At 42.9% G+C, this 11,808-nt stretch overlaps 2 protein-coding genes across 4 annotated transcripts in view; one reads left to right on the top strand and one right to left on the bottom strand.

Moving 5' to 3' along the window:
* Nucleotides 1-11,808, bottom strand: part of FGR (FGR proto-oncogene, Src family tyrosine kinase) — a 665,433-nt gene that overhangs the window by 120,718 nt on the left and 532,907 nt on the right. The gene's annotated exons all lie outside the window — the stretch shown is intronic.
* LOC121916073 (digestive cysteine proteinase 2-like) overlaps nt 1-11,808 on the top strand; it is a 60,559-nt gene that overhangs the window by 12,730 nt on the left and 36,021 nt on the right. Inside the window, exon 2 of the mRNA XM_042440827.1 lies at nt 3,652-3,711. Coding sequence (XP_042296761.1) covers nt 3,652-3,711 — 60 coding nt within the window. The remainder of the gene's footprint in view (nt 1-3,651; nt 3,712-11,808) is intronic.

The raw sequence follows: 11,808 nt of genomic DNA on the forward strand, positions 1-11,808 counted from the left end.
TAGAAACCCACAGAGAGAGCCTAGCTACCATTAGCCATGATCTGCTCACCTCCAGTTCATTTCTTTGAAACATTACTTTTCTGGGCTATCTGTCCCAGAACCTAAACGCCAGCATAACAAGTGGAGAGATTCCAAGAACGGCAGTTCAGAACATTAACTTTGACACGCTCTGTTGCAACTCTGTCTACTATAACATGGACTGTACAGGGCTGCCTTTTGAAAACCAATCAGCAAGAACAATTAGTAAAAAAAACAAACAGCTGAGTTTATCAGGTTATCAGCAGTGTGTCTGTCTGGTACTTAAGGAACCTTGCTGTCTTTTGCATTTTTTGCATTTTTGCATTGCATTTTTTAGCACAATGCAATGTGCTGGGAGTTAGTTTTTCTAATCCTACACAACTAGAGAGTTTATCACATGTAGGAGATTGGGAATTTATCCCGTGAATATCCCGGAACAATTGCGTAATTATGCTAAACAATTTCACACGACGTCACACAAAACCCACAATTAAAGTGGTCACAAAGAAGCATTAACGCACATCTTTTTACTTTCAAGATTTCAGCGACAATGCATTTCCAATATCACTTTATTTGCGCAATTGTGTGTGATAATCATTCATGCAATGACTCACCATTTTTGCTTGATTTGCGAGATGCCTTAAATGTGCTTTAATCTCTCTTTAATGCCAAAATTTGCCCCAGTGTGATAAATTCCTAAGATCCGTAAATTTGGAATATCTTTTCTCACAACAGCATTCTCAGGTATCAAAACCTTTGGTAGACACCCTTCTTTCTCTGAGATGAATTGGTGAGGGAGCAGTCAAGAAGTAGGGAGCAGTGACCTCTCTTTTGTACCTAACCCCTCCAGATTTTGAATCATTGATGGATTCTAGTTTATTGTTGGCTTATCCCTCATTACATTGCAATTGGAGTATGATATATGCCTTAATTGCTGCAAAATGGATTTAATCACAAATAATGTGTTTGTGTGGAGCCAGTGTGCTGCAGTGGTTTCAATGCTCTGACACTTGAGACCAGAATTTGAGTCCCTGCTCAGCCATGGAACTCACTAGGTGACCTTGGGCAAGTCATACTCTTTCATGCTTGGAGGAAGGCAAAGGCAAACCTACTCTCAACAAACCTTACCAAGGAATGCTCATCATAGCTTCACCTTGGCACCTCTGTAAATGGCATACAACAATAACAACATTGTGTTACATGTAATTAAAAGTTTTACAGTAACCAAGCCACAATGTAGTTACGTCATGGGCATAACATGCTGGATATCTTTATTCTTTTGCAATATACCTGTTACTCTTCTGGTTATTCCTATAGGTACATGAAATGTGTACCACCACTGTGCAAATGGGCTTTGTGCCATAGGCTTGTAGTACTGTGATGGTTTTTAACAGTATCATTTTAGTGGATAATGAGAAATAAATGCTACCTTTAATTATACATATATAGTCAGCCCTCTGGATCTACGAATGCTTTATCCACAGATTCAACCATCCACGGTTTGAAAATTTATACAGACCTTTTAAAATGTTGCAGGTTTAGTTTTATTTGGGAATGAGGAGGTTCATTTTAGATTATTATTTTTAATGTTGTACGTTGTAAAATTTATATTTGTAATTTTTAATACTTTTGACAATTTCAATTGGAGGATTTTAATTGTTGCTTTAATGTGTTTTATATATGTTGTTAGCCGCCTTGGGTCCCACTTTGAGAGAAAGGCAGGATAAAAATAAAATAAAATAAAATAAATATGGAGGTATGCTGTTTAAATGACACATGCATCTTAAGAGGCCAGAAGCTGCACCAAAGCTGCGTTCCAGTCCTTAGGACTGGAGCGTGGCTTTAGCGTAGCTTCTGGTTTTTTAGGACACATGCATCATTTCAAGAGCATACCTCCAAAGGGACCCAAAGCAGCTTTATTTTGGCGTATCTGTACGAGCTCTTAGTCTTGTATTTAATGGGACTGGATCATCTGTGGATTTTGGTATCCACATGGGTTCCTGGAACCAGTTCCCAGTGGATACCAAGGGCCTACTTTAATTGTCATGACAATTAACTTCTTTTGAGATCTCAAAACAGTAACAGCAAGCAATTAACTTCTTAAAAGTAACTTTCTGTGCTCTGATGTCAGGAGGCTACAGCAAGCAGAAAAAGGTGAGGGAAAGGGTTTCTGGGAGTCTTCAGGAACTGCTGACTTAGAGCAACCTGGAGAGAAGAGGACATTTCCTTCTGAAGCGTTCTTGTCTAAATTAGAAGCCTTGTAATGAAACCCGGTAACTCAATGGCTCCAGCCCTAGCTGGAAGCCAATAACAACCAGAGTTGCTTGTTCCTTTGATTTTTTTTTCCTCCTCCTTCTCACAGTATCTCACAGTTTCGCCCAGAGGAGCTAAATGTGCTGAACTGGATAGCATTTTTTTTTCAAGGTTCTGTACCTTTTCTGCCAAAAGGCCTCCAAATGAGGGCTTTGTCCCCTCTGTGGAAAAAAGCTGACATGAAGGAAGAGGCGAGTCCCATTTTCAGGGCGTGTTTCCTTCAGTCAAAGGAAATGAAAATTGCTTAATGACAGGGACAAATGTTATGAGCATTATTGCAATAGGTGCTCTGTGGTATTTCATTCAGAGGGAATTGAAACAAGCTTGTCCAATTTATGTTCTGGACTTGGCCACTGGGTCAGTTCTGTTTTTCTTCTTCCATGCATATTCTGATAATGGCTTCTGAATTTGGATTCTGATACAAAGGGAGATTTCTAGTATGTCACAAAGCTACACCTTGAAAGTAACTTTTCACTTGTATTTCTAATAAACTAACACAGAGCCTGGAAAAGTCACCAGTTTTGGGGCTGTGGCTCTCCAAATCCCACAGCCAGCATGGCCACTTAAAGCAAGCCTTGGCTCACACTATCCCCCCCCCCCCCCCCCCCAATCCAGCATTTAAGGCTGCATCTGCCCTGCAGAAACAATCCAGTTTGACACCACTTTAACGGCCACGGGTCAGTGCTGTGGAACTCTTGGAACTGTAGTTTGTTGTGGCACCAGAACTCCCTGACAGAGAAGGCTAAATGTCTCACAATGCTACAGTTCCCAGAATTGATTCATGGCAGTTAACATGGTGTCAAACCCATTTCTTTCTGCAGCATGGATGCAGACTCTGAGGAAACATGTTGGGTGCTCAGGCAGAGAAACAAAAGCTGACACAGAACAAAACATTCTGGTTGCTGTTGGCATCCAGCTGTGGCTGGACAGAAGTTTCTTCTGTCTTACTTCAGAGCTGCCTATTGAATTCATGACAGAGGCAAGATTCAAGCCAGGGACTTCTTAATTCATAGTTATTCCCAAGGCCATTTTGTTAGCTATAGGAAGCAGAAGTTGAAAAACAGTGGCTTCTGAAGGGCACCCAGTAGTTTCTGAAAATTGCAAACAGCTGGAAGACATAGCTTTTGTGGGTTTTTTGGGCTATGTGGAAATGTTCCAGAAGAGTTTATTCATGATGTTTCGCCAGCATCTGTGGCTGGCATCTTCAGAGAAGACAGTTATTGCTTCCATATTAGCTACTTGCCCTGAGACTCCCATCCTGTGTTGACCACCCTTGCAATATCTTAAGTATTCAACATATAAATATATTTCTTATTTCAGGTCACGGATGCAATTTTTCAAGAACAACCCCTGATTTTGGAGTCCTCTACCATGTCAAAGGTAAGCTTTACTCTGTGTGGTTTTTCAGCATGCTTTATTGACTTTAGCTAAGATGTCTGGTATGGACAACTCTGTTATTTTGACAGCAAAGTTCCTAAGCCTGGGCCATTTCCCCATAGTGACAAAAATGCTGAGGAGTACCAAGCCTTGCCTCCAGTATGCCTTTTCCCTTGTAGTGTTGACTTTTCTTGTGCAGTAAAATTGGTTTTGATACATGTGCTGGATCAGATATGGAAGCACAGTTTGGTTCATGGAACTGGTGTTGTGCTTCTGTCTAGTGAGTATAAGAGGTAATCGGAATCAGAATCATGAAAATATCCTTTGCATAGTTTGATTTGGTTCTCCTACTTGCAAAATGATTGTCAATCTCAGCTCAGGATACAGGAAGCAAACCACATTGGAAAAGACTCTATGGCCTGTTACAGACTGCCAAAATAAAGCTGCTTCGGGTCTCTTTGGAGGTATGCTATTTAAATGATGCATGGGTCCTAAGAGTCCGGAGGTCGCACCAAAACCACACTCCGTTCCTAAGCACTGGAGTGCAGCTTTGGTGCAGCTTCCGGAATATTAGAGTGCATGCATCATTTAAACAGCATACCTCCAAAGCAGCTTTATTTTGGCAGTCTGTAACAGGCCTCTAGCTCTTTGTGACAGTTTGATCTTTGTTTTTTACACTGACATGCCTCTTAAATTTACAAATCTCTCTTCTGACCCTAAAGCTTCAGTTCCGTAAACAGCTACTTGTAAGTCCCATTGAATTTACTTTTGACGAGACACTTCAATTGTGTTCTCATCTAATCTTAGATTGTGCTCTAATCTTTAGATTCAGACTGAATTTATCTGTTTGTACAGGAATTCCAGTTGTAAACTGAAATACTAATGCTAAATCTCAACAGCAACTGCCATAACCGCATGAGGATGATGTCGCCACATCCCTGTTAACATCTTTGAAAATATCAGATGATTTATATGTGTATATCACTTCGCTGGTCATTCAAAGCAATTCAAAACTGCTTCACTGGTAATTCACACATTTAAAGAAGTGAAGTTTTCTTACACCTCACTTTAAAAGGGACAGAGCTAAACAAACCTGGCAAAGTTACTGAGGGTCCAAAACACACTGCAGAAGTAATCCAGTTTGATGCCGCTTTAACTGCCCTGGCTCAATGCTAGGGAATTCTGGGAACTATAGTTTTGTGAGACATTTAGCCTTCTCTGCCAGAAAGCTCTAGTGCCACAATAAACTACAGTTCCCAGGATTCTTTACCACTGAGCCAGGACAGTTAATCTCAAACTGTTTTAGACTGAGGTTATTAGAATTCCTAACATTTGTTTTCCATAATATTCTTATACAATAGTTATTTCATTTTCAAAACAGCTGCCATTTGGATTTCCAGAAATTAGTAAAAGTTTTATTTTTAAAAATATGAAAAGCTTTTCTCTGTTTATTTCTTACTGTGTGTGTGTGGGTTTGGTTTGTGGCATTACAGCCAGATCTCACTGTCTTTCAAAGTACTTGAATTAATTTTTAAAACTGCATTCAAAACAGTTCAAATAAGCAACTAAATTAAACAGGGTTTGCCTCTATGGCCCAGTGAAAACAAATTAATCATTAACAGACATTATGGTAATTCTTCTCTTCTTATTAAAAATTGGATTCATGTATAGCCCATAAATGTTTATTTATGAAATCATCAAAGCAGTCCTGCTATGAGCTCAGGAAACATGAAGTAACCAAGCCACTTCCTTTCTTCTAGCAAAACTAGTAACACTAGAAATTCCAAAACCAGCTATAGTTCAATGCAGACATAATTACCAATGGGTCTCCATTTTTATGAATGAAAATAAAGCCCTGTAGCATAAAGAACTTATTAGTTTGCTTCTGGCTGTTGCCAGGCTTGAGATAGCCAGGAACTGGAAAACTGCAAAGTTGAATATTGCAGGATGATGGACTAGACTCTGGGACTTGTGGTTAATGGAGAAAAGGGCAGAGAATAACAACAGAGCGAGAGGCTTACATTCTGGATTGACCTTCCATAAGATTTGGCACCCATTTATTGAATACATCCAGCAAGATTTAGTCTCTAGACATCCCCCAATTTTAGCTAAATTTTTATGGAAAGATGTCTTTCAGGATCCCTGAATACACCTTTTATTTACAGTATAATTTTCAGGGCCTTACCTGGGTTATTGCCTGTGTTATTGTTGTTTTTGGTGTATTGTTTATTGTCATGTTTTGTTTTAGAATGTATTAATAAAATTTTAAAAAAATAATTACCAATGGGTCAGTGCTGATGCTATATAGGGGTCTGGGACTCTTGCACTCAATATTTCATTCTCTTTTACATGTTCATATTAATGCTGTACCTTGCAATAGATTGATTCACTGCGTTATTGGCTGTATAGGAAATGCAAGCTTACACCATTAATGTTTTGGTGGGAAGCAAAACCCAAGACCATAATTTCCCTGTACAGCTGAATAAATACAGGCAAGGAACTTGTGGAATCCAATTTGTCTTCTTTCTCTAGCTTAACCCATCTAGATAGAATTTTCTCTGACAGGTGCCCCACTTAGTGCTCCAGAAGTTTGGGACATCAGCTCCCAGAATTCCTGTACAGTGGCCATATTGGCTGGAACCTCTGGGAATTCGAGCCATCCGATGTACTAAAGGTTGAGAACACCTGCCCTAGCTATTCCCAGTTTTTAACCTGCACATGTTTGTGCTAATTTTGCAGCAAATAGTTTTCCCAAACTCATTTTTCTAGAAACATGTTTATCAATGGCATGCTATTGCTAATAATAATATGGAAACAATACACAGAAGAGCTATATAAAAATGTGCAAGGATGAATGACACATGAGAAGAAGAAACTTACAAAGATGGACCCCAAATTTTGGAAAGCTAAGTGAAAGCCGCACTCGAAGCAATCAGAAAAAACAAATCACCAGAAACAGAGAGACAGAGTCCAAACACAGAGACAGAATCAAGCTTAGTTTTAATTAAAATCTGCCAGCAAATATGGAAAAGAAAGCAGTAGCCCACAGACTGGAAGTGATTAATACACACACACACACACACACACACACACACACACACTCCCCTCCACAAAAAAGGACACACAAAAGATTGCAGCAATTACAGAACCATTGCATTAATTTCCCATGCAAGCAAAGTCATGCACAAAAGTCTCCCACCATATATGGAGTGAGAAATCCCAGAAGTGTAAGGTGGATTCAAGAAAAGAAGAGGCACTAGGGATCATATTGCAAACTTACAATGGATAATGGACCACACCAAGGAATTCCTGAAGAAAATCTGCATATGTTTTGTTGACTACCGCAAATCCTTTTTTTTGCATAGCTCAAGAAAGGCTATGGCTTGCGCTTAGGGGAATGAGAGTGCCACAATATCTGATTGTTCTGATGCACAACCTGTACTCAAGACAAGTCAGAACAGAATACAGAGAAACAGAATGGTTCCCAATTGGCAAAGGGGTTAGGCAAAATAATTTATTTATTATATGCAGGAAATAATGTACAGTCCATCCTCACCTTACGCGGTTTCAAAGCTTCCCCAGAAATGGCGCCCTCTGGAACAGAATTGGGACACAATGGGAACGTGCGGCGGTGGCGGCGGCGTCCCCCCGTGCAATAAAGTCGTGTTCTGGGCCCCATCCGGTGCCCATCGCGCTCCATGCGCGCCCACGCTCGTCCCCGTTAGAACGCGCTGGGGAACGGTTTAGGCCCCGTGCGATAAACTTCATAACATCTGTTTGAAATAGATATGTGATGTAGCAACATCTTGTTCAGTGCTTGACTGCTTCTACACTCGTCCCTCCACCTTTGCGGCTTTGACTTTTACGGATTTGATTATTCATGGATTTTATTAATATATTATCTCCAGGAATACCTAGGCCAGTGATGGCGAACCTTTTTAGGTTCGCGTGCCAGGGGGCGGGGCTTCTGCCCCCTGGGGTGGGGCTGCATGCTGGGGAGGGGCTTCTGGCCCAGGGGATGTGGCTTCCACCCTCTGTGGGCGGAGCTTCCACTCTCTGGGCAGGGCTCCTCCCCTGCCTTTTTCCTGGCCCCCAGCTGTATCTCAGAGACAGCTGGGGGTCAGCAAAGGCCTGTGAGGGGGCGGAGCCATAGGCACGGCCCCAGTCCTCCTCTTCCCGGACCTTTCTTCACCCCAAAGGGCTCTCCAAATCCCTTTGGGGGTGAGGAAAGGCAAAAGGGGAAGTAGAGGAATGGCAGGGCCCCTGCCTCCCTCCCCACGGACCTTTCCCTGCCCTCTAGGAGCCCCATTTGGGGCACTTGGAAGGCAGGGAAAGGTAAGTGGGGAGATGGGGAGGGCCTCTGCCTCCCTCCCCACGGACCGTTCCCTGCCCTCTAGGAGCCCTGTTTGGGGCACTTGGAGGGCAGGGAAAGGTAAGTAAGGAGATGGGGAGGGCCCCTGCCTCCCTTTCCACAGAGCTTTCCCTGCTTCCAGCTGTCTCTGCAGACAGCTTTAGCCAGGCAAAGCTGCCTGAGGAGGCGGCACTGGCGCGCGCCGGTCGCTCCTCCTCTCCCCGCCCTTTTCCCAGCCTCTAGCTCTCTTGAAGAGGCAGCTGGGAGCCGGGAGAAGGCTTCAAGGAGGAGCCAGAGGCGCGCTCCTCTGGCTTCTTCTCCAGAGCGCTCTTTTCTGGCTTCTAGCTGTCTCCGAGGCCAGGAAAAGGCAAGGATGAGGAGGAACGGGCACGCGCGTTCCTCTTCCTCCTTCTCCCTTGCCCGTGCCCGAGAAAGTGGCCCAAAGTGCCACTTCCGGCACGCGTGCAGTGGGTTCGCCATCACTGATCTAGGCCCTCCAAGCCACACTGAAGGACCTAGAGATTCCCAGAGAGAACACTCCACTAGGCATTTGTAGCTCCTCCAGCGCAGTTTATGGTCAATGTCTGGCAGATGTTGACCACAGAGTTGCACTGGAGGACCTAGAGATTCCTAGAGAGGTATTCTCTAAGACAAAAAAATTAGTGTTTTGTTATTTGTGGTTTTTCCACATTCATGGAAGCCCTGTACCCCTAACTCCAGTGAATGTGGAGGGACAAATGTACTCCATTTTATTGCTTTAGCTTAATGTTTCTGGGAACCATGAGGAAGAGAAGCATGTCAGTGGAGCGTTTACAAATTGCCGTATATGCTCGACTATAAGTCGAGAAATTTTTGCCCCCAAATGGTCCCCAAAATCCTGGGGTAGACGTATACAAGGGTCAGTGGGGTCCACTGACGAAGTGCCCAGCTGGGGCGATTCTGGGAAGGGCGCACATTCGCCCTGTAGCCATCTCTCCAGCCGGCCTCCCTCCTCCTGCGAAGGGAAGCCGGCTAGAGAGAAGGCTGGGAAGGGCGTCCCTCGCAGGCTTCTCCCCAGCCGGGCTCCCTCCTCCTAAGAAGGCAGCCCGGCTAGAGAGAAGCTGATCGTCCTGGAGCCTCTCCCCAGCTGGGCTGCCCCCTTAAGACTGACCTTCAACTTATCCTTGGGTCATATAAAAGTCCACATTTCTGCTCCCAAAAGTTGACCTCGACTTATACATGAGGTCGACTTATACATGAGTATATACGGTAAGTAACAGGGCATCATTTCTGTCTCTGATGCAACAAGATAAATTCTTGCTTATGATTTTCAGTTTTTTAGGAACATTCTTTTGTGTTGTCACCTGCTGAAAAATGTTTTTTAAAAATCCAGCTGAGCAAACTTCTTCCATGATTTCTCAACCTCCCTTGGGATTCTTCACCTTGACTCTGGTGTTTATCACATGGAGGTTTTTGCAGCTCAGATCCGGGATGACTGCGGGTCCAACAATGTGAATTCATGTTATAACGTGAATGTTTTATCACACCTGGTTGCCCTTCCATTGCTCTTCTGAATTGAGGGGGAATTGAATCCAAGGCAAGTCACATGATGCGGATTCACGCAAAGCAGAGTGAGTGCAAGTTGTATTACCACACCGGTGCATACCATGCGGATTCAACTATTCGAATCGGCAATCTTGCATATGCTCATTGGAGGTCTGAACACTTCATGACCTTGTACGTTTACGGGGTGAAAAGGGGTGCAAGTTCTTGTTCCTTGTTTCACGTAATTGCGTGATTGCATGAATATTTGCCTCGTGAATATTTCTGTGTCTTTTTCATCCCCCTTTTTTATTTTTCCTTCCATTTCAGCAATTTCAACAGATAGACAGACAGACAGACAGACAGACATATCTGTATATTCACATTCATGCACATACACACATATAAAAAATGAGTTGCCCTGAAAGTTGCCCTGAAAGTGAAAGGACCCCCGAAAGGAAATGGGAGAAAATTGCAGTGCCGCATGACGGGAAATTTGCAACCCGGGGGGTTTGTGATGCTGTACCAGAGCAGAAGCAAAGTTGCATTCCACACCAGACCAATTCGGGGTGAAATCGAAGTGAGCTTTTTCACAGAAATGAGGGGTCACTTTGGAATCACTGCAGAAGCGCCACGGAAGGAGCCCCCATAGAAAGGAATCACGTGTGATAACACATCACGTTGTCGTGTGAATTCGCATCATTGGACCCACAGTCACATCGGAACTGAGCTGCAAAAAGCTCCAAAAACCTCCCTGTGATAAACACCTGTGATAGGACATTACAACTTGAATCTCTGACAGTGTGCTGGAAATCTTCCCCCTGGCAAAACCTTCATGTAGATGGTTTACTCTTTAACAACCATTACAGATCTAACAAAACAAGGGTGTGGAGTGATAGGAATGTTGGCCATCATCTTATGTTACCACTTACTTGTTTCAAAAGTGTGACTCGTTTATAACCTATTTCTGACATGGATTCAGAGTTTTGAAAAAAATAACTTTTGGGAGCATAACTCCCAGAATCCTTTAGCTGGCATGGCCAATAGCCATGTTAGCTATGGAATTCTGGGAGTTACAGTCTCCCCAAAATAAAATTACTGAGGTCTAGGTTTCACGGTGCATTTGAGTTCTTGGATTTCTGAAATCAAATGCACTACTCCAATATGGCATAGTGGTGTGAGCATTGAACCTATGACTCTGAAGACCAGGGTTCAATTCTCCACTCAGCCATGAAACCCACTGGGTGATCAGGGGCAGGTGACATGTTCTCAGCCTCAGGGGAAGGCAATGGCAAACCTTCTTTGAACAAATCTTGCCAAGAAAACCCACAATACAGTCACCTTAGGGGCACCATACATCAGAAACAGTATGTAGAGAATTGTTGTAGCGTAAACTCGAAGGTTTTCATGGCCGACATCCATACTTTTTTGTGGGTTTTTTCGGGCAATGTGGCCATGTTCTAGCAAAAGGCTGTCAATTTTGTCCCAATCTTGGGAGTTCATCTTTTGGCTGATGCTGAAGTGGAGTGGAAGCAGTTCCTTGTCTATGTTGTCCAGTTCTTTGCAAGTGGCGTGTATTCTCTCCCGTAACAGAGCCTGTTCCATCCTGTTGTAGATGTGATTGGCCTGTGGTGATTTGAAGGTCCTTTTTGCTGTGAGAAATTGTGGTATGGTGTCTGTGTCTCTGCAGCGTAGCAGGAAAGTTAGTGAGCAGAGTAGATGTGCTTTCCTGGTCCAGAGTTTTTCCAGTCTCCGAGTGTCTTGGCACAATTTCTCCCCATAGAGATTTCCAATGTAAAGTCAAAGGCTTTCATGGCAGGCATCCTTAGTTTTTTGTGGGTTTTTCGGGCTATGTGGCTAGAACATGGCCACATAACCCGAAAAACCCACAAAAAACAAATGTTGTAGCACCTTTGAGACTAACTGAAATAAAGAAGTTAGCAACATGAGCTTCCTGGAAGTAGACTTTAGTCTACGAAAGCTCATGCTGCCAACTTCTTTCTTTCAGTTAGTCCCAAAAGTGCTACAAGATTTCTCTACATACTGATTCTACAGACTAACATGACTATGTCTTTGAATCATAAGTCAGAAACTACTTGAAGACACAGAACGACAACAACATATATGACTTAAAACATAGCTTTTAAACATTAGTTGTAATATTAGATATTTTTTTAAATATTTTATTAATAAAAATTAAAACATTTACAAATATACGACAAAATACA

This window comes from Sceloporus undulatus, chromosome 9, assembly GCF_019175285.1.
Source record: "Sceloporus undulatus isolate JIND9_A2432 ecotype Alabama chromosome 9, SceUnd_v1.1, whole genome shotgun sequence".
In the NCBI taxonomy this organism is placed as follows: domain Eukaryota; kingdom Metazoa; phylum Chordata; class Lepidosauria; order Squamata; family Phrynosomatidae; genus Sceloporus; species Sceloporus undulatus.